Below are 27,904 nucleotides of genomic sequence, written 5' to 3'. Positions count from 1 at the left end.
TTTTTTTTAGTCCTGCCTGACATATCGGGCCTTATGGAGACTCGGAGAACTTGCCTTTAGTCTCCTTTAGTAAGATGCCCACTGCTCTTGAACAAGTTAGTGCTACGTGCAAACTGTGTGGTTTGTCATACTGAAATATTGTATGATGATTTCAGAGTGAATTCATTCTCCATATAGTTGGTACTAGTCTAATGCTGCAAAATGTTGCAACTAGCAGAGTAGCCAGAAAAAAATCATCTGAAAAAAGGCAATAATACATTTCATAGATCAACTTGTTTGCAGTGCAAAGTACTTGCTTTCTCTGAAATATTGCTTCAATCTGGAGCCAAAATTTAATGGTTTAAGTATACAAATGGATATGTTGAACACTAATACTACACAGAATGTGCAGCTTGAATATCTGAACCTGCTAATACCTATTCCTTTTATTGTCCATCCATTTCTATAAAGGGGGGTGTTGGTTCAAATTTCTAAAGCGATATTTGGTAACATTTAAATAGATTTTTTTCTGTCTCTTTCAATACAGGAACGTCAAGTGTTGCAAGAGCGTGGAGTGCCACATTTGATGAGCTCATCGGTAAACACATCGAAGTGTTCTGCCGTCAACATATGGCAATGAAGGCTCCTGGAGTATTGGCAGAATACCCAGATATCTTTGCTGTATTTATAATCTTACTGCTAACAGGCATGTGTTCTTTTAAGTCAACAATCATTGACTGAGCTTCAGTAACCATGGAAGTGTAGTGTGATCTTCAGTAAATACAAGTACTGTGGCTTGACTAGGGGTTCTGGTTTTTACTGTTGCACTAAATTCAAGCTTTATTGGCACTTTATGTTTTGGGGGTTGGGGGAAGTAATACTGGGCAGAAAAACAACAAATCTGGAATATTTTTCATTCCTGCTTGGACTGCCTCTGTAGTGTTACTTGACAGTTCGAACTCTTCCTTTGTATTGGTCCTGAGGCCAGCCTCTTTAAGAAATCGTTGCTACAAATTTAACACTCTCACAGCACAAACATAATTGTAGTGTCTGTGTGTCGATAAAGACACTGAAGACAGGAGTTGGTTCATAGGTATTTACTAAGCAAGTCTGGGGGGGCTTTCTAAAGGATATACACAATACACAGGCTTATATAGCCCAAGTGGCAATTACCGGCATTACGCACACCTGGGGCTCTTAAAGGCACATACACCATAATTGCTCTTAAAGGCACATACACCACAATTCCTCCCCTTCTAGCTAACTAGTACATCATATTTTAAGTAATTATTAATTACATGTTATATGCAAAATAATATACATGGCTGTATTAATTAATTATAAGTTAGTCTCTCAGGAGGCTTCCTGACTCGGTCCGGATAGCGCCTCGGGGGGTGTAGTAGTTTCTGGTGGTGTAGTAGGTTCTTCTGGCAAGGCTGATTCGGCTTGAAGGCCAGTGTCGGGTTCATCGGGCTCCAGTATCACCGGATCGGAGGTAGATATGGGTATCTCTACTTCATCGTTAGATGTATAGAGTGGTGGTGTAGGTTGTCCCTTTTCAGATGACTTGATGATTTGGTCAGCATGGCGCCTTATTATGCTGTCTCCGAGGTCCACGGTATACATCAGTGGTCCTAATCGTGTGCAGATAGTTCCAGGCTGCCATTTCTCGGTACGGTAGTCCCGGGCCAAAACCGGTTGGCCTATCTGGAAGGCCCTAGTTGGCCTTTCATTCATGCCCTGAAACTGCTGGTTCTCCACGTCCCTTCGGATGTTGGGCTTGACCAAATCCAGCCGGCATCTTAGGTTTCTATTGTAGAACATCATGGCGGGAGTTTGGTTAGTAACCATATGCGTTGCATTCCTATATGCAAATAAGAAGTTATCCACCTTGTGCTGAAGTTTTATGTCTTCATTACCCATGGCCTTGATGGCCTTCTTCAAGGTCTGGACAAACCTTTCAGCCAATCCATTGGTGGCGGGATGGTATGGGGTGGACGTGTAGTGCTTTACCCCATTGTTCTTTAAGAACTTTCTGAATTCTTCGGACACAAATTGCGGTCCATTATCAGAACATATCTGCTCTGGCAGCCCATTCCTGGCAAGTATGGTCCTTAATACTGTGATGGTTTTTCCCGTGGTGGTGGAGGACATCTTTATCACCTCCGGCCACTTGGAGTGTGCATCAACTGCGATTAAGAACATTGAGTCCATAAATGGACCAGCAAAGTCGATGTGCACCCTTTGCCAGGGAGATGAGGGCCACTCCCATGGATGTAGAGGGGCCTGTGGCGGAGCATTTTGGACCTTCTGGCATCCTAGGCAGCTCTTGGTCATGTCTTCGATGTCTCCATCGATACCTGGCCACCATACAAACGCCCTAGCTAGGTTCTTCATTTTCACTCCACCCAGATGCCCCTCGTGAAGCTCCTTTAGCACTTTATCCTGGAGTTTGGGTGGAATCACCACTCTGGATCCACGCATCAAGGTTCCTCGGCACACTGACAGCTGTTCTCTTCTTTGCGAGAATGCTGGCAACAGTGGTTCGCCATGTGCTGGCCATCCCTTCACTGTTAAATCGTAGACCCGTGAGAGAGTAGGGTCATTTCTTGTCTCCCTTTCAATGGCAGAATTTGTCACCGGTAGACATTCTACTATGGTAGAGTGGAATATCTCTACTGGGTCTACTGTAGGTGCCTCTTCTATCGTTGGCAACGGTAGGCGTGATAAACCGTCAGCATTCCCATGCTGTTTTGACCCTTTGTATTCAATGTTGTATTGGTGTGCCCCTAGAAAAAGGGACCACCTCTGTAGTCTTTGTGCCGTCATAATGGGGACACCTTTTTTAGGGTTGAATATGGAGATGAGGGGTTGATGGTCAGTCAGCAAGGTAAATTTTTGTCCGTGTAGGTAATGGTTGAATTTCTTCACTCCCCATACCAGGCTGAGTGCTTCCCTGTCTATCTGGGCATAGTTACGCTCAGCTGAGTTCAATGAGCGTGACGCAAAAGCTATCGGCCGTTCCGAGCCATCAGGGAATCTATGGGACAATACCGCTCCTATGCCGTAAGGGGATGCATCGCACGCCAGTCTGATTGGTAGTGATGGGTTGTAATGAGCCAAAATTTTCTCGGATGTGATTAAGTCTTTACATTTATGAAAGGCACGTTTACAGTCTTCATTCCATTTCCAAATCACTCCTGTCTGTAGAAGATCATTAAGAGGGTGTAGAATAGTTGATAAGTTCGGTAAAAATTTATGATAGTAATTTATTAATCCCAGGAATGACCTTAATTGTGAAACATTTTGAGGTGCTGGGGCTTTTATAACTGCTTCAATTTTTTCCAGGTGACTTATGCAACCCTTCCTTATTAATTATGTGGCCACAATATGATATCTGATTTTGGAAAAATTCGCACTTGGGGCGATTTGCTCGTAGGCCCCGTTCTTTCAGCCTAGTGAGCACCTGCTCCAAATTGGCAAGGTGCTCGTTGTCGTTTTCTCCTGTTATAAGGATGTCGTCTAGGTAGCATTGAGTCCCCGGAATCCCTTGCAGGACTTGCTCCATAGCTCTTTGCCAGATAGCTGGAGCTGATGCTATTCCAAAAACCAGTCAATTGTACTGGTACAGGCCTTTGTGTGTGTTTATTGTGAGATACTTTTTAGAGGTCTCCTCAACCTCCATCTGTAGATATGCCTGTGCCAAGTCAATTTTTGTGAAACGTTTCCCTCCGGATAGTGAGGCGAAAATATCTTCTATCCTCGGAAGAGGATACTGTACCGTGTGAAGGACCCGGTTTACAGTCACCTTAAAGTCCCCACAGATGCGAATTTTTTTCTGTTCCTCAGAGTTATTTTTCAATGTTTTTTTCATGACTGGAACGATGGGTGTTGCCCATTCGCTCCAATCTATTTTGGATAATACGCCTGCCTTTTCCAAATTCTTCAGCTCTGCCTCGACTGCCGGACGTATTGCGTATGGCACCGGTCTTGCCTTAATAAATTTTGGAATTGCTGTATCTTCCACTTTTATTGAGGCGGTGATGCCTTTCAAGGTTCCTAGTTTCTCTTGAAACACTTCTTTGGCGTTGGCCAAGATGTCTTTTAATCGTTCAGGTATGATGTCATCATTGTTTTTTTCCTTACTGGTCACCGTCAGTGCCTGAATGGAGTGCCAGTCTAAACGTATCTTCCTTATCCATTCACGTCCCAACAACGGTGGACCACCATCTTGTAGAATGTATAAATACAACTTTTGTATTTCTTTGCCGTTGTATACCACAGGCACCCTTATTTTTCCTTTGGGGTAGACTTTCTGCCCCGTATATGTTTTTAAGATAATGGATGTGTCTTTTAGAGGTATATGCGAAAATAGCCTCTCGTAATCTCGTCGATTTATTACGGTTAGAGCTGATCCTGTATCTAGCTCCATTTTAACTGGGGACCCTGCTATTGTGAGGGTAACCCAAATGGTTTGGTAATCCTCTTTGGCAAGTACATTATGTAATTTGAGACAGCTTAGTCTCTTGTTTCCGGAGTCGCTATCGCTATTCTGGTCTTCGGAGCTATTGTCCGTCATCATTTGTACCTTCCTGTACTTTTCTTTATTGATTTTTTGTTTTCTGTCAGTGGATTTATTTTGTCCAGATTGGCATACCCGTGCAATGTGTCCAATCTTACCACATTTCCTGCATGCTTTGCCCTTGAACCAGCAGTCCCTCTGGTTATGGGTGGATCTGCCGCAGCGATAACATCTTCCGAACTCCTGTGTCATTTTATGGGTGCCGAAGTCCTGTGTCTCTTGTTGTATCTCTGCAGCTCCTTTTGCTGCTGCTTCGTATGATACAGCCATACTGAAAGCTTTGTCCAATGTTAAATCTTTTTCAGAAAGCAGTCTTTTTTGTGTTCCTTCACTTAAGAGACCGCAAACAAATTTGTCTCGAAGATAATCCGATAGTCCTGCTCCGAATTGGGAGTACTTTGATAGCTTTCTTAATTCGGTTAGGTAATCAGCGTTACTTTCATTCTTGTGTTGATTTCTCTTGAAGAACTTGAATCGTTCCGCTATCAGCAGCGGTGTTGGGTTTAAATGCTCCTGCAGGGTATCAACAATTTCTTTAAAAGTCTTGTCCTTTGGTTTGGCTGGAGTGATTAAATTTCGTAACAGCCCGTATGTCTTCGCGCCCATTAAGTTCAGAAGTACTGAAGCTTTTTTTTCATCTGTTATTCCATTTGCAGTGCAATAAACCTCTACTCTTTCCACGTATGTGGTCCAATCTTCTATTTCGCCATCAAAAGCCTCAATATTACCAGATTTAGGCATTTCAGAAAAGATATGGCGCTTCCCGTGCTTTTTTTCTCTCTCTCTGTAGCAACGATATGGCGCTTTCCCGCCGCTGCTACCGATAACAACGCTGTTTTACTGTGGTTTCCGTTTATTCACTGTTGGAGACTCGTTCCCGACGGAGGTCTAAACGCTGACCTGCTTGCCGCGCCGGCCGTCTCTCGAGTGCACCCTCCCAGTCCGTTATTGCTTGCCTCCGATTTCGCTGCCTGTCTCAGCTGTAGAGCCTGCCGCTGGAGCTCCAGCCTGACGCCCAGGAAGGATTAGCGCAGTACCTGTCACCAGCTTGGCCAGCTGGTGAAACCACAGTTTCTCTTACTTCCTTGAGTCTTCTGGACGCTGGAGGAATCGATGTCCTTGAGGTGCTGCCGAATTGCAGGTAAGTCCGTTTCCACTTCGTCGCCACTGTAGTGTCCGTGTGTAGATAAAGACACTGAAGACAGGAGTTGGTTCATAGGTATTTACTAAGCAAGTCTGGGGGGGGGTTTCTAAAGGATATACACAATACACAGGCTTATATAGCCCAAGTGGCAATTACCGGCATTACGCACACCTGGGGCTCTTAAAGGCACATACACCATAATTGCTCTTAAAGGCACATACACCACAATTATTGGCAAAAACGTAGCTGAATTTTTTTTTTACCTATTTTCCTTATTTTCAGTATTTGATTGGTGTTATTGAAATAAGCACTGGCCTCAAAATAATCTGCGCCAGGGGTTTGGAGAAATTGGGTGAGTAGCGCCTAAAGAGGCAGTCGGTGGCTGTAGCGCCACTGGCTGCATCTCCCGCGATATTCAGTAGGGGCGCTAATGGTGGCGTTAGGCATTTGCGCTGCGCCGTCATCGATGTGCGCAGCGCCCCGTTTGCGGTATTTGGTAGCGAACGCCGCATTTGCGCCGCTCGCTACCCGCGCCCGGTTCACGGGGCCTTACTGTGCCGGCAGCGGCGCAAGTTAAGGTGGAGGTGCGGGGCGGCCGCCTTTTCGGCGGCCGCCTGCCAGCACCTCCGTCCCCGACCACCTAACCACCCCCCCCGCAGCATTGCCGGCTGTTTCCCGAGAGCCCGGCACTTCTCCTTGGTGCCGGGCTCATTTGCCGGCACTCGCGAGCGGGGATCACGCTGTTGCAGGCCCCTCCCCCTTAACAGTGGGAGGAAGGCCTGCAGTACCGCAGCGTGCCATGCCGCAGCGTGTGGCTCTGCGGCACGTTGCGCTGCGATATTCAGTTTCAGTGCCCTAAGAGGGACGCGGAGCGCCTCGAGCCTCGCCCTGTGTCCCTCGAGGAGCAATGAAACTGAATATCTGACGATCGCTAAACCCTCGAACGCTGCGCTAAATCCTGCGCTCGGGCGACTTTTGCGCCACTTTGGCGCCCCAACCCAATTTCTAGGCCTTAATCTTAAATTGGAGTCTAAATTGTTAATCCGTTGCATCAGTAGTTCCTCATTGTGGCCACAAAAGTTCTCGGACTGCGATATTAGCAGCTATGCCAGGATCGCATGACTCTGCTGGAGTATGGGGTTAATAGCAGGGTACCTCAATTGCATAGGGCTGCACGGGTACCTGTGTCACCACAGGCACATAGAGTCATAGTCATAGAGTTATAGAGTTTTACAGCACAGAAAGAGGCCCTTCGGCCCATCGTGTCTGCGCCGCCCATCCATCCCTGTCCAGTCTAATCCCATTTTCCAGCATTTGGTCCATAGCCTTGTATGCAATGGCATTTCAAGTGCTCATCCAAATGCTTCTTGAATGTTGTGAGGGTTCCTGCCTCTACCACCCTTTTAGGCATTGAGTTCCACATTCCAACCACCCTCTGGGTGAAAAAGTTCCTCCTCAAATCCCCTCTAAATCTCCTGCCCCTTACCCTGAATCTATGCCCCCTTGTTATTGACCCCCCTACTAAGGGGAAAAGTTCCTCTTTGTCTACCCTATCTGTGCCCCTCATCATTTTGTACACCTCAATCAGGTCCCCCCTCAGCCTTCTTTGCTCCAAGGAAAACAACCCCAGCCTGTTTAGTCTTTCTTCATAGCTGAGGCGCTCCATCCCAGGTAACATCCTGGTGAATCTTCTCTGCACCCTCTCCAAGGCAATCACATCCTTCCTATAGTGAGGCGACCAGAACTGCACACAGTACTCCAGCTGTGGCCTCACCAGCGTTTTGTACAGCTCCATCATAACCTCCCTGCTCTTATATTCTATGCCTCGGCTAATGAAGGCAAGTATCCCATATGCCTTTTTAACCACCTTATCTACCTGTTCCACTGCCTTCAGGGATCTATGTACATGTACACCAAGGTCCCTCTGACCCTCTGTACTTCCTAGGGTCCTACCACTCATTGTGTATTCCCTTGCCTTATTTGTCCGTCCAAAATGCATCACCTCGCACTTTTCAGGGTTAAATTCCATTTGCCACTTTTCCGCCCATCTGACCAACCCGTTTATATCGTCCTGTAGCCTGAGGCTTTCCTCCTCGCAATTTACCACCCCACCAATTTTCGTGTCATCTGCGAACTTACTGATCATACCTTTCACATTCTCATCCAAATCATTTATGTAGATCACAAACAACAAGGGACCCAGCACCGATCCCTGAGGTACCCCACTGGACACAGGCTTCCAGTCACAAAAGCAACCTTCGACCATCACCCTCTGCCTCCTGCCACTCAGCCAGTTTAGGATCCAACGCGCCAAGGCACCCTGGATCCCATGGGCTCTTACCTTCTTGACCAGTCTCCTATGCGGGACTTTGTCAAAAGCTTTACTGAAGTCCATGTAAACCACATCCACAGTATTTCCCTCATCCACCCCCCCTAGTCACCCCCTCGAAAAATTCAATCAGATTTGTCAGACATGATTTACCCTTGACAAAGCCATGCTGACTATCCCCGATTTAATCCTTGCCTCTCCCAAGTGTAGACTAATTTTGTCCCTCAGAATTTTTTCCAATAATTTCCCTACCACAGATGTTAGGCTCACTGGCCTGTAATTCCCTGGTTTATCCCTGCTACCCTTCTTGTATAATGGTACTACATTAGCTGTTCTCCAGTCCTCTGGTCCATCCCCTGTGGCCAGAGAGGTTCTGAAAATTTGTGTCAGAGCCCCTGCAATCTCCTCCTTTGCCTCCCACAGCAGCCTGGGATACAGCTCGTCCGGGCCTGGGGATTTATCCACTTTTTGGCCTGCTAAAACCGCTAGCACCTCCTCCCTCTCGATGCTAATATGTTCAAGTATGTCACAGTCCCCTTGCCCGATTTCTATGTCTGCATCGTCTTTCTCCATAGTGAACACAGATGGAAAAAATTCATTTAAAACCCCGCCTACATCATCTGGCTCTACACACAGATTGCCACTTTGGTCCCTAATGGGCCCTACCCTTTCCCTGGTTATCCTCTTGCCCTTAATATACTTATAAAACATCTTAGGATTTTCCTTTATTTTGCTCGCCATTGTTATTTCATGGCCCCTCCTCGCCCTCCTAATTTTTTTTTTAATATGCCCCTGCACTTTTTATACTCCTCTAGGGCTTCTTCCGTCTTTAGTCTTTTGTAACTGCCAAAAGCCCCCCTTTTATTTCTAATGCATTTTTGTATATCCCTTGTCATCCAAGGTTCCCTTTGCTTGTTGGTCCCACCCTTGACCTTATATTGGCGTTGTACTCTCTCTATTTCCCTTCTGAAAGTCTCCCACTGTTTTGATGTGGATTTTCCTATAAGTAGCTGCTCCCAGTCCACTTTGGCCAGATCCTGCCTTATCATATTAAAATCGGCCTTCCCCCCAATTTAGAACTCTTATTTCCGGGCCGTCTTTGTCTTTTTCCATGACCACCTTAAATCTCACCGAATTATGGTCACTGTCGCCAAAATGCTCTCCTACTGATACTTCCACCACTTGCCCGGCTACATTCCCCAGAATTAGGTCCAGTACCGCCCCCTCTCTTGGACTTTCTACATGTTGGCTCAAAAAGCTCTCCTGGATGCACTTTAAGAATTCTGCACCCTCTAAGCCTTTCACACTCTGACTATCCCAATTTATATTGGGGAAGTTGAAATCCCCCACTATTATTACCCTATTATTTTCGCACTTCTGAGATTTGCCTACATATCTGTTCCTCTATCTCCCCCTGACTGTTTGGGGGCCTATAGTACAGTCCCAGCAAAGTGCTTGCCCCCTTTTTGTTTTTAAGTTCTACCCATATGGCCTCATTAGAGGAACCCGCTAATATATCGTCCCTCCTTACAGCAGTAATTGACTCCTTAATTAATATTGCAACACCCCCTCCCCTTTTACACCCCCCTCTGTCTCGCCTGAAGATTCTATACCCCGGAATATTGAGCTGCCAGTCCTGACCCTCCCTCAACCATGTCTCCGTGATAGCAACAATATTGTACTCCCATGTATTCAACAACAACTTCAGTTCATCCACCTTATTTGTAAGACTCCTTGCATTAAAATATATGCCTTCCAGCCCTGCCATATTCCCTTTTGCCTTCACATATTTGCTCTGCCTTCCCTGCTGACTTGTTTTTTCCTCTGTATTTGGCTGTAAATCACCCCCTACTATAGCTCCACTCTGTACCCCATCCCCCTGCCAAGTTAGTTTAAACCCCCCCAGCAGTGCTAGCAAACCTCCCCGCAAGGATATTGGTTCCCCTCTGGTTCAGGTGTAAACCGTCCGACTTGTACAAGTCCCACCTTTCCCAGAAGCAGACCCAGTGATCCAGGAAACTAAAGCCCTCCCCCCTGCACCATCCCTTTAGCCACGCATTCATCTGTTCTATCTTCCTATTCCTATACCCACAACTCACTAAACATCTTTGGTTCCCACCAGCCCCATGCTGCTGGAACCTCCCACTGCCTGGCTGAAGACATGGGATAAAGGGAATGCCCAGTCCCACTGGCCCCCAGGGAAAAGAGTTCTGCACCTCTTTTGACTTTTACCCTGGCCTGGACCTGTTGGTGAAGCCCACTTGTGCCCTTCTGGACACTGGTATGCCTCATCTCACTGTACCAAACCTCCAGCCTCACACCAGGCTTGGGGTTTGGGAAATGATAAATCTCAGCCTAGGGAGTCCCCGCCCCAGGCTCCATCCTCTGTCACTGGCCTTGTAAGAGTCTGATAGTGTGGGAGCCTGCCAGAACTGTCAAGTAAACTTTGCCCCTTAGGTTTGACCATAGCCTGCAGTAACGATCATTTAGTGGAGTCTATTATGCAAATGGGTATACGGTTGGCATATGTGGGAATTAAAAATCCTTTGCTCAGCTACTATAGCGTATTATGCATCTTCCTTGTTTAATTTTGGATTTAGAAGAAGTTAGATAATATTGTGGGTTGTTTTAACATTGGTAGTGATCATGAAACGTGAGCCAGAGCAGAGTTCCACTGTGTGTGTGAACAACCTAGCTTGGCATGTTGCATTCATCTCTAATCTATTTAGGTTATACCCCACGTTTCTAGAGGTGGAGAACAAACCAGCACCTTGCCCAAGAACCCTTTAAGTGTTTAAAAAAAACCTCTTTCCCTGGATATTTGCATTCTAATGCATGCCTGCTCCCTGACACGCACACAGCAAACTTCTCCACATAACTCACATAGATGTCCTAAAACACCTAACTTTCAGCAACAGAAAAGCCACATCTGTATTCACAGATTGCATTGAGTTCCTAATTTTACAGTATAGGAAAAGCTCAGAAGAAATGTTATGACTACAGTAACAGTTCCCAGAAACCCACACATGTTAGACAGGAGTCCATTGGCAGCCAGCATGGAGCTACACCCTTTCTCAGTGCTGATTTGTATATGCTTTACAACAGCAACAACTTGTATTTATATAGCAACTTTAACGTAGTAAAACGTCCCAAGGCGCTTCACAGGAGTGTTATAAGACAAAATTGACACTGAGCCACATAAGAAATTAGGGCAGGTGACCAAGAGCTTTGTCAAAGAGGTAGGTTTTAAGGAGCGTCTTAAAGGAGGAAAGAGATGTAGAGAGGCGGAGAGGTTTAGGGAGGGAGTTCTAGAGCTTGGGGCCTAGGCAACAGAAGGCACGGCCACCAATGGTTGAGCGATTATAATCAGGGATGCTCGAGGGCAGAATTTGAGGAGTGCAGATAGCTCTGGGGGGGGGGTGGTGGCTGCTGAAGGAGATTGGAGATTGGGATGGGCGAGGCCATGGAGGGATTTGAAAACCAAGATGAGAATTTTGAAATCGAGGCGTTGCTTAACTGGGAGCCAATATAGATCAACGAGCACAGGGGTGATGGGTGAAAGGGACTTAGTGTGAGTTAGGACACGGGCAGCCGAGTTTTGGATGACGCCAAGTTTACATAGGGTAGAATGTGGGAGGCCAGCCAGGAGTGCGTTAAAATAGTCAAGTCTAGAGGTAACGGGCATGGATGAGGGTTTCAGCAGCAGATGAGCTGAGGCAGGGGTGGAGACGGGCGATGTTCCGGAGGTGGAAATAGGCGGTCTTAGTTATGCCGTGGATATGTGGTCGGAAGCTCATTTCAGGGTCAAATATGACACCAAGGTTGCGAACAGTCTGGTTCAGCCTCAGACAGATGTTGGAGAGGGATGGAGTCGGTGGCTAGGGAACGGAGTTTGTGGCGGGGCTCAAAGACAATGGGTTCGGTCTTCCCAATGTTAATTGGAGAAAATTTCTGCTCATCCAGTACTGGATGTCGGACAAGCAGTCTGACAATTTAGAGACCGTGGAGGGGTCGAGAGAAGTGGTGGTGAGGTAGAGCTGGGTGTCATCAGCGTACATGTGGAAACTGATGCTGTGTTTTCAGATGATGTTGCCAAGGGGCAGCATATAGATGAGAAATAGGAAGGGGCGAAGGATAGATCCTTGGGGGACCCCAGAGGTAACGATGTGGGAGTGCGAAGAGAAGCCATTGCAGGTGATTTTCTGGCTACAATTAGATAGATAAGAATGGAACCAGGCGAGTGCAGTCCCACACAGCTCGGCAATGGTGGAGAGGCGTTGGAGGAGGGTTGAGTGGTCAACCGTATCAAAGGCTGCAGTCAGGTCGAGAAGGACGAGGAGGAATAGTTTACCTTTGTCACAGTCACAAAGGATGCCATTTGTGACTGATGAGAGCTGTTTCGGTATGTGGCGGGGCGGAAACCGGATTAGAGGGATTCAAACATGGAGTCCCGGGAAAGATGGGCACAGGATTTGGGAGGTGACAACACGTATAAGGTCTTCAGAGAGGAAAGGGAGGTTGGAGGTGGGGCGGTAATTTGCAAGGACGGAGGGGTCAAGGATTGGTTTTTTGAGGGATGATGACTGCAGATTTGAAGGAAAGGTGGACAGTACCCGAGGAGAGTGAATCGTTAATAATGTCAACTAACATGGGAGCCAGAAAAGGAAGTTGGGTGGTCAGCACTTTAGTGGGAATAGGGTCGAGGGAGCAGGAAGTAGTTCTCGTGGACAAGATGAGCGTGGAGAGGTCAAGAGGGGAGATCCGAGAGAAACTGGAGACGGATGCGAGTTCAGGGCTAGGGCACGGGGGATCCTTGGAGGAAGTTTGGCCCGGTGGGCTAGGGGAAGGAAGTGGCAGAGGCAGCTGATCCGATGGTCTCGATCTTGGAGACAAAGAAGTCCATAAGCTCCTCACACTTGTTGGAGATGAGGGTGGAGACGGAAGAGGGGTTTACGAAGACTGTTAGTGGAAAATAGTAGCCGGGGGTTATCTTTGCATTCCAGAATGATCCTGGAATAGTGAGCAGCTTTGGCAGACGAGAGTAGGACCCGATAATGCTTTGTGGCCCAGCTAGATCTGGCGGTGAATGGCTAAACCAGTTGTCCGCCATATCCAATCAAGTCTGCGTCCTTTGGACTTGAGGGAATGAAGATGTGGGCCGTACCAGGGGGAATGGCCAGGGTGAGAGAGAGTAATGGTTTTAATAAGGACTAGGGCATCAAAGGTGGTGGTGTGGTTGAGCAGATCGGTAGCTGCAGAAATGTCGTGGTGAATGGAGGGCCAAAGGCTGGACAGTTGGGATTTCATAAGTGCAGTTGTAAGAGTTGGGAGAGTTTTTTTTCCAAGGGCGGACACAGAAGGAAGTAGGGTTGGTTGGGCGAAGGGGAATGTGGGTGGAAAACGATACAAGGAAGTGGTCAGAGATGGCCTTATCTTCCATTGACACGGTGGGAGTAGTGAGGCCATGAGAGATGGCAAGGTCAAGGGGGAGGCTGTGAATATAGGTTGGGGAGTTCACATGGAGGGAGAGATTAAGGGAGGATAGAAAGGTAGTGAACTCGGAGGGGAGAGCATGATGAATTGAAATGGCGGTTGAAATCACCAAGGATGAGAAGTCACTCGGTGCAGAGGCTAAGGAAGGAAAGCAGTGAAGATATCTCGGTGTTAAAAATTTTATCGTACTTGGGTGGGCGGTAGAGAATGTGAACTTTAAATGAGGTGAGGGGGTGGAACAAGGTGAGATGCTCAAAGGAGGAGAAAGTGCCAAAGGAGTAGCGGGACAGACCCAGGTGTGATTTGGTGATGAGAGCCATCCCCCTACTACGGTGGTCTGGGCGGGGCAAGTGGTGGCAGGTATAGCCAAGTGGGGAGGCTTCATTTAAGGGTAAGGTGTCATCACCCCTCAGCCAAGTTTCCATCAGGGCCATAATGTCAATGCAATCATCCACGATAAGCTCATGGATGGCGAGGGCCTTGTTCGCAAGTGAAAAGTGGAGAAAAGTCCCGAAGTTGAAGGCATGGTTGGAGGATTTTTAGGAGGCTTTTGAAAGCGAGGAGGGAGGGGAAGGAAATAGACAGATGGATGGGCAGGCAGGTAGTCAGACCAGAGGAAAAAAAGACTTCATTTAGACTGCACTGAAAGATGGAACATTAGCTCTGCTTCCCAATTACATTGCTGTGAAAATAATGCTTTGGCTGCTGCTCACATTGTTGTGTTATTGAGAGAAGCAGAGTTTTACTGTACAAATGGAGCACATGCAAAGAGGCTGCTCACCAACTTCTCACGGACGCATAGTCAGCACTTTTCAATCATTAAAATGTGAATGACTGCACAATAGGCACCTGAAGTTCGTTTTTAAATCTGCCCTTTTTTGGTGGAGCGTTGCATTAACTGCTTTTTGTACTACAGCTGCTTTTGGACTACACAGAGACGATGTCTTCCAGGTGACTTCATTAACAGTGCACTGATCTACCATTGCCCAGTTTGTACTTCAAGGTGCCACATCAATCTCAAAAGCTGCAAGATAAAACCAGCACAATTGGTGCAGTACACATTACAGATCTCTTGCAAGAGTAATAGATTTAAATGGTGGGTTATATACAAAGTAGAGATATGCAGATTAGGAGCCAAGGCAGACTTGAGCTTTCAGTAAAGTGACTTTGAGGTGATAAAATGCTATATAAATGCAAGTTCTCTGTTAGCTTGGGAAGATTTTAATCCTCAGACTGTTGGCAAGAAAATTCTTGACATCTTGGGTTTGGCATTTTTTAAAATTTAGTTCACTCATTGTGACACTAACAAATACTGATATTAAAGTAATAGTGTCATCAGGGATATATTTATTGCTGTAATTTTAATCCTACATATAACTGGAATAATAGAAATAACATTTTAATTAAAATGATGCAAGTATTTCTTTGCTCCCTTTGTGCCCTTTTCCTCTATATTCTCCTCTTCTGCCTTTTGCTCTTTTCCATTTACATTTTTTTAATGGTGCTTTTTTCCCCAAACATATTACCTATTCTAGATTCTCTTATTTTTTTAAATTCTGTGCTCCTTTGTTCTACAGTCCGTTTTGGAAATAGGAGTAACTTTGGGGAAAATTGGCTCTGGCTGTTAACTGCTTGCGCGCATGTGTGTGTATGTGAGTGGTTGGGGGTGTGGCTGGGTGTATATGCATATGTATGGGTATGGGTGTGTGTGGGGGTATAGATATAGATGTAGTCACATTTGTAATGTACCTATATCAATGTTTTAAACACATTGTTGAAGGATAGATTGTCTTGTGCGTAGTGCTAGCAATATAATTGAGGCAACTCGAGGGCAGATAAGAGTTAATCAAATAGAATGGGGTTAAGATTGTTAGTTTTGTAAATGTAGCAGATGGCTATTTATATTCTTCCACATACCATTGGTATCCATCAATGCCTTTTCAAGAGTGCACTGTATCATCCCATCTAATGATTTCTTCGCTCTGCTGTACATAGTATTTTGTGTCAGCTGTTCCTCAGTTCTTTTTCTGCCTGCATCAGTCTCGGTTGTGTTTTCTGCTGCTACTACATTACAGCGATGACAGTGTTGGGTCTGTTTTCAAATTGTAAGCATAGGTTTCAGACCAAGCCAAGTTTTGACTTCTGACTTGTAGTTGAAAGTTTTGCAACAAATTCTCAAGCAGATTGAGTGGGGGGGGGGGGGTTAATGACTCAAAAACCTAGGATGGTGATCAAAGAAAAGATGCCTCAAACAGCAACCTTTGCCAAATTTCCGTCTTTGAAATGTTTTCTCTTGGTCATCAGCCCCCGCTTCCTGATACCAATCACACAAATTAAAATCTGCCAGGAAGCATCAGGAATTATTTGCTGTCGCAGCCATGTTACTTTCCTTCTGCACATTGCATGTTTAGATCCCCTCTGAACAGCTGTTAGACTGGAGCCACGATGAGGATAGGCTTTTATTTACAGTGCTTTGTGTACCCAGCAATGTCCCTAGTTTCCAGATTATTACGGATCAATCTTTTAGAGATTGCAGTAATTTGTGTACATTTTTTTTAGATATATTGGCAGAGATTGTATGTGCGGAGGGGCTCCCTAGGATGTGAGAAGTGAAAGTATGTTACTGGATGAGATAATGTTCTGTTAATAGGGAAGCTCATAGCAACTTCTGTAGACCATGTTCAAGTTTCACTATTTGTATCAATATCATACTTGCATCCATTCTATGCCAAAACAGATTGCTGTCAGATTGTTTGAGTTGTCTCTAGCTGGATAGTACTATGTAAAAACCTTTGTTATAAAAAGATGCTTTGTGACAATGTAACCATAGATTTTTTTTAAAAATAGGAGACTTGTTTCTGATAAATATCTTTTCATTTGTTCAGGGTTATTATCTTTCGGTGTGAAGGAGTCGGCAATGGTGAACAAAGTCTTTACTTGCATCAATGTCCTCGTGCTGTGCTTTGTCATGGTCTCTGGCTTTGTGAAAGGCTCGCTCAAGAATTGGCAGCTGAGTGAGGATACCTTGATTAATGGGACAAACGGTACTGCCTCCGAGAAGTGAGTGCAGAAATGCTGACTTTCACAATGATCCAAAAGGAATGGTGATATCTTCCTGCCTTGCTTGCCAGTAGGAGAGAGAAAGTAATGTAGAAACTTCAGAGACCGAGAAACAGGAATAGAAAGAGGGACAAAACATTACAAAACTGCAGAGATAGAGAAAATATTACAGGAACTAAATAGATACTCAGAAGGGGGGTAAAATATAAGAACTGTAGAAAGTGAAAAAGAGAGGGACTGAAAATCTATAAATCACAGAATACAGAAATATATGAGGATATTACGAATACAGAAATACAAGCGAGGATATTACAAAAAAACTAGAGACACAAAATATAGTGACCTGTGAGAAACTATATTAAATCATTTGCTGTTATTTTTACCGAACAGTAGACAGTAAAGTTGTGTTGCATAAAATGGCACATATTAATAAAATTCATATTTTTTGGTCAACTCATGGGATGACTTAAATGAAAATGTTGCCTACATTTGGGATGATTTTCTAATGACCATTGGGGTACAAACAGCCTGAAAATTGGCAGTACTGCAGCCGAGGGTTGGGGAGAGCAGGGATACCGAATCTGTTGCGGGATGGAGAGAATGAAGAGGAAGATCGGTCCTCTTGGGAACCGAAAGAGAGAGATCTCCACACTATTGTGAGGGATAGTTGCGGAGACTTATTGGGCCCACATTATAAAACGGCGTATTATTCAACTCCCCATGAGAAACACCAGGGCAATCTATTTACTGGCTATGCCTTTGTGTGCCAGCAGCAAATCTACAAGATGGATCTGTAGAGTCCAACAGAAAAAAATATTAAGCTAAAGTTCTTGCTTTAGTATATGTGTACATATTTGTACATGCAGATTGCTATTTTTGAAATTCATTGGGTTACAATAGTTAGTATAATTAGTACAATCATGCCTCATTAGTTCCCTGACCAACTACTGTGCTATAGTTGAAATATAATGGCCGTATAAGTGAGATCAATAAATTAAAAGTGTAGATAATTTTTCAACTCCATTCATGTCCAGGGCTGTTTGTGCTTGATTTTAAAAGCAATAAAATTGTAAAGTTGCTCAACATAATTTATATTGCGTTAGAACGAGAAGTGTGCCACTATTATTAAGTTATCAAGTACAGCTCTGTTGGATTTCAGAAAGAGCGCAAAATAAGCACCGATCACTGAGGTCATTCAGCCTAACTAGTTCATCCTTCCATATAACACTAAGGTGCCCCCGCCCACCCGCCAGCCACGATTCATAGCATCTAACTGCCTGTGGACTGACTGCTGTTTTTGCCTCCATCACCTTATGCAGAAGACCATTCCACTTTTACTAGTTTATGCATTTGTCCACAGTTGTAATTTAACTTTAAATCGTGTTCAGGATTGATGTTTTCTATTCCACTCAGTATTTTATAGACCTCTAAGGTTGCCACATCAATTACCTCCTTTCAAGACTGCAGAATCAGAGGTTTTGAACCTTTGCTCACAGCTCAATGCTCTGACATGGGATCAACCATATTGCCTTTCTCTGCACTATTTCTAGGGTTTGAATGTTTTCCATGTGCCTCACTTACCTGAATTGAGTGCAGTATTCAAGATGTAACTTGACCGGAGCACTATACAGCTTCAGTAGGATGTTGTCAGGCTTGCACTCTACTGATCTAGTAGTATAGCTCAGTATTCTGTTCGATGCTCTGCAATGACCGGACATGAGTCTTTCACTCCCAAATCTCATTCAACCAGCCCCTAGTTAGTTAAAAACCATGCATTAAGTATGCCCCTCATTTTTCTTGGAATGTGTAAGACCTTGAAATTCAGCTGTTTTAGTTCTGCCCACTAGGTCCTTCTGTAGCTCATTGACTTCATCAGATTCTGCTGCCTCCCTTCTGTTTGGTGTCATCTGTTTCTGATCTACATAAATGACCGGGATTAAAAAACAGTCGGTACTGAGACACTTGCCCCTCCAGCAGTCGATTTAGTACATACTAAGCTTTCCCTTAACTAGTACCCACTGCTCCTCTTTAGTCAATCCCTTCTCCATCTCCAATTTTTACACATGATATGAACTGCCTTAAATTGGCCCCAAAAATCTGTTGCCCTTTCAGCATACTACCTCTATCAAAGGGAGTCTGCCAGAAGCAGCAGAAACTAGGTTGTGGGACCTGGATATGCCGGGTGCTGGCCTATAGTCTGATTCCGATTGGCCTTGTGGGGTAGATCTTCTGCCTGCCCTTTTACAAGTGCAGGGCTGGGGACTCTGCGTCGAGAGTTCTTATGTCTTTTGCCCTCCGTGTAAAGTCAGTGGAGATGCACTTGGTCAGACCAGGAATACCTCCTCACCAAGGGGAAAAGTGTGGCTGGGATTGAAGATAGAGATTGGATTAAAAAAAAAAAGGAATTTCAATGCAATCCCTTGGGGCAAAGCAGGAATCTTTTTGAGGTGGGGAGCGAGCGACAGTTCACCCATGCCCAGTGCTCTTTAGCTAGACTTTCAGGGCCTAACTGTCCTGGTATCTGCTATTGGCAGCCAAAATAGGGAACTTCCCCCTAGCCCTGGAAAACCTGCTGGAATCAATGGCCGAGGTTCCCTTCACAGATTTTCAGGGCCACTGTATCCTAAGGGGTTGCAGTTGGGATATGACTTTCTCAAAGTAGTCAAGGAGGTTGGTCAGGCAGGTTCTTCCCCTCTGCAGCAGTTTTGGCTGCCACTTAATAGGTTATTTTTATAGATACTCCTCAACTTTGTTACCAGTTAGTGCTGTAAGACTAATGGGTTTGTAGTTTCATCACTTGTCTTGAAAATATGATATGTAACCTGTACTGTAAAGTGGTCAGCGAACTAATCTTATTTATGTATAACTGGTATTACATTTTAGGCAAATATGGAAACTACACACATTTTGCATGCATGTATATTTGTGTGTTTTTATTTATATTTATATATATATATATTTGTTAAATTGATGATAGCCAGATATTTTGGATTGAATGGTGCAACCTTAATGTATTTTTGTTTATATCCAACCTTAAAATGCCAGACACACCAATTGTGTTAACTAGGATTCCAGATTGTTTGTTCATAATAAAAATAAATTTCTCATCTTTTCTGTAGTTACACCAAAGAACCCAGTAGCTGGAATTATGGCTCTGGGGGATTCATGCCCTACGGTTTTTCAGGAGTACTTTCAGGTGCAGCCACGTGTTTCTATGCCTTTGTAGGATTTGACTGTATTGCCACCACAGGTGAGGGAAAGGTTTGTCTGCAGGCTGCACATGTTGAAAGCCAAGTTAATATGCTGTGTATTATTTTTAACTAGCTGCAAATCTGATTACCATGGGAACAGAAGCTGTTCTTGTGTATTCTCCACTGCTGTTTCAGTACAGAAGCATTTAATTGTGTCTGATTTTAGGGAGCACTGTTGTCAGTAAGGCACAATGATGTTGCCCAAGGAGGAAATAAGTTGCAGCTGGGGGGAACCTCTTTTTAAGTGGACTGGCAACACCAGCTCTATTTAAGTAGAGGCTCTGCCACTCCATGAAATGGCTGACTGAGACAAGGAACATGCTGCTACTTGAAAACTGATCAATAAAACATCCAGTTTTTGCAGTCAGCAATCCGAGTGCTTTCATGAGGTAATGTGCTCCAAGTAGAAGCCCAAAAGGGAGCCATAATTAAAGAGTATCGGTCACCCACCATGTTTGCAATAGCATATTGAACCTAATATGCTTTGTAACTGCCAAATGACTGCTGCTTACAGGAATGGTAAAATTTCAAAAAATGAGATTACTGCATTTTTAATAAATTCTATGCATATTTAGCACATAAAATATTTGAGTGCTGCTAGATTATTTTCTTTTGAAGGGCGAGAAACTTTATAGAAGCTTTTTTCATTGGCTGGGCAGAATTCATGATTGGGTATATTGCACATACTTGGTTTAAAAAAAAAAAAAGAAACAAGCTTAATAAGCCTTTCTCAATCAGTGCTTTCTGATGTTTTTCTGTAGCATATTTGCACCATATCAAAAATACTCTTCTTAGGCAGTCCCTCGGAACCTAGGATGACTTGCTTCCACGTTAAAAATGAGTTTGCAGGTGACTGATAGTCCAGTGCAGGACCTACAGTCTCTCACAGGTGGGGCAGATGGTGGTTGAAGGGGCGGGTGGGTGGGGTGCTTGGGTTGACGTGCGCTCCTTGTGCTGCCTGCGCTTGGCTTCCGCTTGCTCCCGGCGAAGAGACTCGTGGTGTTCGGCGCCTTCCCGGATGCTTCTCCTCCACTTTGTGCGGTCTTGGGCCAGGGATTCCCAGGTGCCGGTGGGGATGTTACACTTTTTCAAGGAGGCTTTGAGGGTATCCTTGAAGCGTTTCCTCTGCCCACCTGGAGTTCTCTTGCTGTGCCGGAGCTCCGAGTAGCGCGCTTGTTTTGGGAGTCTCATATCAGGCATGCTGACAATGTGACCCGTCCATCGGAGCTGATTGAGCGTGGTCAAAGCTTCGATGCTGGGGATGTTGGCCTGAGCAAGAACACTGACGGTGCGCCTATCCTGCCAATGGATTTGTAGGATCTTGCGGAGGCAGCGTTGGTAGTGCTTTGAGGTGCCTGCTGTACATGGTTTGTGTTTCGGAGGCATACAGCAGGGCAGCTATCACTACTGCTCTGTAGACCATGAGCTTAGTGCCGGGTTTGAGGTCCTGGTCTTCAAACCCTCAGGTGACCGAAGGCTGCACTGGCACACTGAAGGCGGTGTTGGACTTCGTTGTCGATTTCTGCCCTTGTTGACAGTAGGCTCCTGAGGTATGGAAAGTGGTCCACGTTGTCCAAGGTCTTGTCATGGATTTTGATAATCGGGGGGCTGTACTGTGTGACGGGGGCAGGTTGGTAGAGGACCTTTGTCTTACGGATGTTTAGTGTAAGGCCCATGCTCTCGTACGCTTCGGTGAAGGTGTTGACGATGGTTTGGAGTTCGACCTCCGAGTGAGCGCAGACACAAGCGTTGTCTGCATACTGTAATTTGATGACCGGATGGGATGACCATGGATCTGGACTGGAGGCGACTGAGGTTGGAACAGTTTCCCGTTTGTTCTGTAAATTAGCTCCACTCCAGTGGGGAGCTTACTGAGGGTGAGATGGAGCATTGCAGCAAGGAATATCGAAGGGCGTTGGTGCGATGACACAGCCTTGCTTGACCCCGGTTCGTACGTGAATTGGGTCTGTGGTGGAACTGTTGGTCAGGATCACGGCTTGCATGTCATTGTGAAGCAGGCGGAGGATAGTGACAAACTTTTGAAGGCAGCCGAATTTGAGGAGGACACTCCATAATTCCTCACGGTTGACAGTGTCGAAGGCCTTTGTGAGATCAAAGGAGGCCATGTACAGCGGTTGGTGCTGTTCCCTGCATTTCTCTTGTAATTGCTGTGCGGTGAAGATCATGTCCATTGTGCCCCTTAGTGGGCAGAATCCGCATTGCGACTCTGAGGAGCTCTTCGGCCACTGGGAGAAGGCGATTGAGGAGGATTCTTGCAATGACTTTCCCTGTGGCAGACAGCAGGGAAACTTCTCTGATTACCGCAATCGGACTTGTCACCTTTCTTGAAGATGGTCACAATTACGGCGTCTGAGAAAATACTAGAGTTCTATCGAGTGAATAGCCCACTTCTATAATTGAGCAAGCTCCTTTTTAAGAAATCGATTCTTGAAGCAGGTATTTTTCTTTTAAAACTAAGACTACTCCTTGTGGATGCTACACTCTCTAGATGAACATTGGTAGCAGCCCATAGGCTGCTTTAAAATATTTCTTGACTACAGATGTTCGATAGGATCTTGCTTTTGATTCTACTATCCAGTAATGCCTGTTCGAAAGTGCATGTCTGTGGATGTCCAGTCCGGTCAGAATAGGATCAGGGTTGGCTATGATGCCTGCCACCTGCCCCCCACTATCAACTAACCTGACAACACTTGCAATCAGGGGTCAGACATGAAGAATAATCAGTTGGATAAAGTATGAGATGTTGTCAGCACCTGATACTGCTGACTTATCCTGGGGTAAATTCAGCTATATCAGGAAGGAAGGAGAGAAAATTGGAAGGGGGGAAAAAGGTAACATCTCAAAGGATTAAGCTGGACTGCGTTTTCAGTTGAATATAGATGTTGATCTGTTTTTAGTAAGGAATAATGCACCAAAAATGAGTAATTAACATTGCGTTATGAATTCTTATGGTATTCCACACTTTACTGTTTGTTTTTTCAGGAGAAGAAGTGAAAAATCCCCAGCGAGCCATTCCATTTGGAATTGTTGCTTCCCTTTTGATCTGTTTCATCGCCTATTTTGGAGTGTCCGCTGCTCTTACGTTGATGATGCCATATTATTTACTGGACAAGAACAGCCCGCTGCCAGTTGCTTTCAAGTATGTCGGTTGGGATGGGGCAAAATATGCTGTGGCAGTTGGATCACTCTGTGCCCTGTCCACCAGGTATTATGTGACCCTCTTCTTTCAATCCAGTCATTACTTGCATGGTTGCAAAAATATATATATTTTTAGAAAACTTATACTAGATTTTTAGAATGCATGAAATATTTTTAAGTTGAATATGAAAGAATAAGTAAACCTTGTATACATGAGTGATTTACAAAAGCGAACCGCAGAATAGTAAATTTGTGGTTGAGGAATATAAGGAATCTCATTCTTTCACTGCCACTCTTGTTCTTCATTTATAGATTCTATAGCCTTATTTAGATGGATTAATTTTGTATTAAATTAAAAGTTCAGGCAGTTAAACTCTGAAATCAGTTAAACTGTTTGTAATACCATCAGGGCTATTACATCAACCGAGTTATTTGTTGTACTCAATGAATTTTTTTTGTGATTGAGGCGGGAGAGCTGATAACAGCACAAAGCACAGTCAAGTTCTTTAATTGGACTGAGCCTCCCTCTCCTTCCACCCCACATTCCAGCATGAAACATTAGAAATAATCATTTAAGGTAAATTTTACAAATGTTTCCAGAGTTCCTGGTGCACAGCTTTGCACGACTGGAATGCATATCATGAATTTCAGCAAGGAGGTCAGCGTGTTTGACATGCGGCTGGTATGATTTTCAACATTAATTTTAATGGATGGAATACCGTGCAAGTGGCAGATCAAAAGCACTTACCTCTGTGTTGGGAGTGCTCCTTTTAATTGTTTCCCCAAGTGAGGTGGATGGCTGCTGCATGTCACTGGCTGCCCCTAGGGATGGAGATAGCCCAGCCTCTCATGCTGGGTCTGTAGATGGCCCTGCAGTGATGTGGTGGCTGTCTGCTCCTGTATGCAGTGTGACATATATGTGCTCATTTGAATGGGATGGCTGAGTGTCGCCCCGAGTGACGTCTCGATTATCCGTGCCAACTCTGGCAATTGCCTTTCTGCTGGACACTTCCTCAGCATGACCAAAGAGATATCTGTGAGCAGGCCATTAGTTGCTAGAGAGCTGGGCATTGTCTCTCTGTATCGTGCTTACATTAGAGTGCTATTTAAAATGCCTTGTATAGTGTAAGCACCTTGACAATCTTGCATTGCCCTTCAAATTCCTTGCTCGTCTGTCCCTGGGTATGGACCATAGCTGAGTGAGCATTAATTCTCTCTCTCTCTCTCTCTCTCTTTCTTATCCATGCTACTCTGATAGTATTCTTTATTAGAGAGTGCTCCCTTTCCTCCAAAAAGATCCACTCTTTGCTCCAGCACCTCTTACTGGATTGCTGTATTTCCAAAGCAACATCTTGAATGCTGTCCTCCTGCCTCTGTACCTTCTGCCATTTTTTACATTTGCAGATAGTTCCCCTTTAAGAATGGGCAGCAACATTTGAAGAGATGCTTGTGGTACTTAACCTTCCTCTGATCCCAGTACATTCTGCGCCAGGCACTGTGCGTTGAAACCATAACATTTTTATTTGAATGAGCTGGCCTTGCACTGTAATGCATTATGGTCCGCAGTCAGTTATGTGGTGCATGAGGAATGATGGTCTCTGAGTCCCTGCGCCCAGAGTACTATATGCCTCCAACTATTGTAGTTGTGCTATTGTGTGCACCATACAGTATATTGTAAAATAGTTGCCTTTCAAATGTGACTTGAAAAGGTTCATATGGAAAGTATTTGCGGCGTTGACACTTTGGGGCTGATTTGCTCTATACGTGCCCCCAGTGTGGAGCCTCATCCGCCAGGCGCCCATGTCATGAAATTGCAGACCCGCTTCACGTGATTTTCCTTCCATAACACAGCATGCCTGCAATTTCCTGCTATATGCTCCCAGTGGATGCGGTTCCTCACTGCACATTTGGAATATTGGCCTCTTATTTTTGGACACCTTTTTTGGATCTTGCAGCAATAAGCTTTTTACATATAAATAACAACATGGAAACTGGCCATTTGACCCAACCAGTTGGTGTTCATCCTCCACACAAGCAGTAATCCTAATTTCATGTGCCCACTCTATTCCCAATCCCTTAATTCACGTTTCCTTCAACCACCTATCTAACCTATTCTTAAACATTGACATGACCTTTACTTCAGTTGCTAACTCTGGTAGTGCATTCCACAGCCTCTCAACCCTCTGAAAAAGATTCTCCTACTCTCTGTCCTAAATCTCTCGGATTTAATATTGTATCTATGTTCCCTCATTCTATACTTCTCAGCCACTGGAAACCGTTTCTCTTATCTACTCTGTCCCATTCCTTCATAATTCTAAACATCTGTATCAAGTCACCTCGTATTCACTATTCTAATGAAAAGGGCTCCACTTTTTCAAGTCTTCATAATTATATTACCTCATACCAAGCGGTTTCCTAGTGAATGTCTGCTGTACTCTCTATTGCAACAACATCTTTACTATAATGTGGAGGCCTAAACTACACACAGTACTCCAACTGTGGTCTTACTAAAGCTTTATATGGAATCACCATTGCATCTTGTTTTATGGATCCTCTCAAATTCAGTATTCTAATTTTTTTTTAATTCAGTGGTTAATTACTATACTTCCTGCTGCTTAGTTAAACCAAAGCATTTTATGATGGTATGTAGTGTAGTAATTGACTTGGAGGATTGTATATTTTGACTTCATTACTTAGTTTGCTGTATCATTTACTTTTTGACCCATAATTTGTAGGACTATTAGTGTTGCTGCTAATCCAAAAACATCTTCACAAATTTTCAAATTCTAGATACTGTTGTATTTTTGAACAGCAAACACATTGCAATCAGTGAGGATTTGCGTTAGGTTCTTGAGCCGTGCTTGCTGTGCAAAATGAGGTGATAGCATTTTTAAACATCAATAGCCAACTGTCTGAAATGTGTACTACATGTGTAGTTCTTCCAAAATTCTGAATTTATACATCTAGGCCCCAACTTTCCATGAGCCTTCCAGTACACACCCGCAGTAATTCAAGCGGGAGTGCAGCTAAAGGCCTGAGAAATAGGCCAGGACCCAGATATACGCAGTCTCGGTCTCTGCTCCCGAGTAGTCATGCGGCCTTGTTTGGGATGGAACCATCGTCCACCCCAAACAAGTTCACCTGGTGTGACTGGGGAGGGGACTTCCAAGTTTGGAATGTCCTCAGTCCTGGCTTGGGAATCCTCTGGCATCCCAGTACACTTATTATAGTATTCATTCTCGGGATGTGGGTGTTGCTGTCAAGGTAGGCATTTATTGCCCATCCTTCGTTGCCCTGAGAAAATGGTGGTGTGGCAGTTAAGAGTCAACCACATAGTGGTGGGACTGGAGTCACATATAGGCCAGACCGGGCAAGGGTGGGAGGTTTACTTCCCTGCAGGACATCAGTGAACCAGTTGGGTTTTTACAACAGTCCGCAAACTTCGAAGTCACTTTTACTGATACTAGTTTTTAAATTTTATTTCCATTTTTTTTTAAACTGAGTTCAAATTCTCAAACATGGTGGAATTTGAACTCCCGTTTCCTGGATTACTAGTTCAGTAATATATAGAACACGTTTTCCTGATGCAATCAGCCTGGCAAATGAGGCAACAAACAGGTGTTAGGCCCCAGATGCAAATAAGGGTCCCGGACACATCTTGAATTTTTGCTAATATGACTGGTGGTGCACTGCGGCTCTATGTCCATGCACGCCACCTGCAATATTGGCCGTTTTATCTCCTACTTTTCACCTATAAAATGGTCACAGTGCCATCAAATTCCTAGGCCATTGTGATTAAAAGCTTTGATACACAAGTTGAAATAGCGGCTATAAAAGTTCAGCTCGATTTTTTTTTTTATTAGAACTTTTAGCAATGTATTAACAATCCAAATGTTTTGTACAGAATGCTCCAGTATAGCAGCAGTGCTGTCACCTCCATTGATGTAAATATATAGTAATGCTATTCTGGAAGTGGTGTCAGGGCAATCATAAGAACATAAGAAGTAGGAGCAGGAGTAGGCCATACGGCCCCTCGGGCCTGCTCCGCCATTCAATAGGATCATGGCTGATCCGAATCTAGACTCACGTCCACTTCCCTGCCCTCTCCCCATAACCCCTAATTCCCTTATCTACTAGGAAACTGTCTATCTCCGTTTTAAATTTATTTAATGTTGCAGCTTCCACAGCTCTCTGGGGTAGCAAATTCCATAGATTTACTACCCTCTGAGTGAAGAAGTTTCTCCTCATCTCAGTTTTGAAAGCACAGCCCCTTATTCTTAGATTATGCCCCCTAGTTCTAGTTTCACCCATCAGTGGAAACATCCTCACCGCATCCACCCGATCAAGCCCTCTCACAATCTTATATGTTTTGATAAGATCGCCTCTCATTCTTCTGAACTCCAATGAGTAGAGGCCCAACCTACTCAACCTTTCCTCATACGTCAACCCCCTCATCTCCGGAATAACCGAGTGAACCTTCTCCTGAACCGCCTCGAGAGCAAGTATATCTTTTCTTAAATATGGAAACCAAAACTGCATGCAGTATTCCAGGTGTGGCCTCGCCAATATCCTGTATAACTGCAGCAAGACTTCCCTGTTTTTATACTCCATCCCCCTTGCAATAAAAGCCAAGATTCCATTGGCCTTCCTGATCACCTGCTGCACCTGCATACTAACTTTTTGTGTTTCATGCACCAGGACCCCCAGATCTCTTTGTACTGTAGCACTTTGCAGTTTCTCTCCATTTAGATAATAACTTGCTCTTTGATTTTTTCTGCCAAAGTGCATAACCTCACACTTTCCAATATTATATTCTATCTGCCAAATCTCTGCCCACTCACTGCTTTCCCTCCTATCTTTGTATCGTCGGCAAACTTGGATATGCTGCACTCGGTCCCTTCTTCCAA

General features: G+C 44.6%; 1 protein-coding gene across 3 annotated transcripts in view; it reads left to right on the top strand.

Annotated features, from left to right (window-relative positions):
• Positions 1-27,904, top strand: part of LOC147111909 (high affinity cationic amino acid transporter 1-like) — a 142,077-nt gene that overhangs the window by 89,673 nt on the left and 24,500 nt on the right. For all 3 annotated transcript variants that reach the window (XM_085999297.1, XM_085999295.1, XM_085999296.1), the window contains 4 exons: positions 527-685; positions 16,413-16,587; positions 19,707-19,837; positions 22,842-23,064. In XM_085999297.1, the coding sequence (XP_085855423.1) occupies positions 527-685; positions 16,413-16,587; positions 19,707-19,837; positions 22,842-23,064 (688 nt within the window). The remainder of the gene's footprint in view (positions 1-526; positions 686-16,412; positions 16,588-19,706; positions 19,838-22,841; positions 23,065-27,904) is intronic.

This window comes from Somniosus microcephalus, chromosome 10, assembly GCF_052327205.1.
Source record: "Somniosus microcephalus isolate GS21.2 chromosome 10, FLI_Smic_1.0, whole genome shotgun sequence".
Taxonomy (NCBI): domain Eukaryota; kingdom Metazoa; phylum Chordata; class Chondrichthyes; order Squaliformes; family Somniosidae; genus Somniosus; species Somniosus microcephalus.
This window is presented reverse-complemented; position numbering and strand designations above follow the sequence as displayed.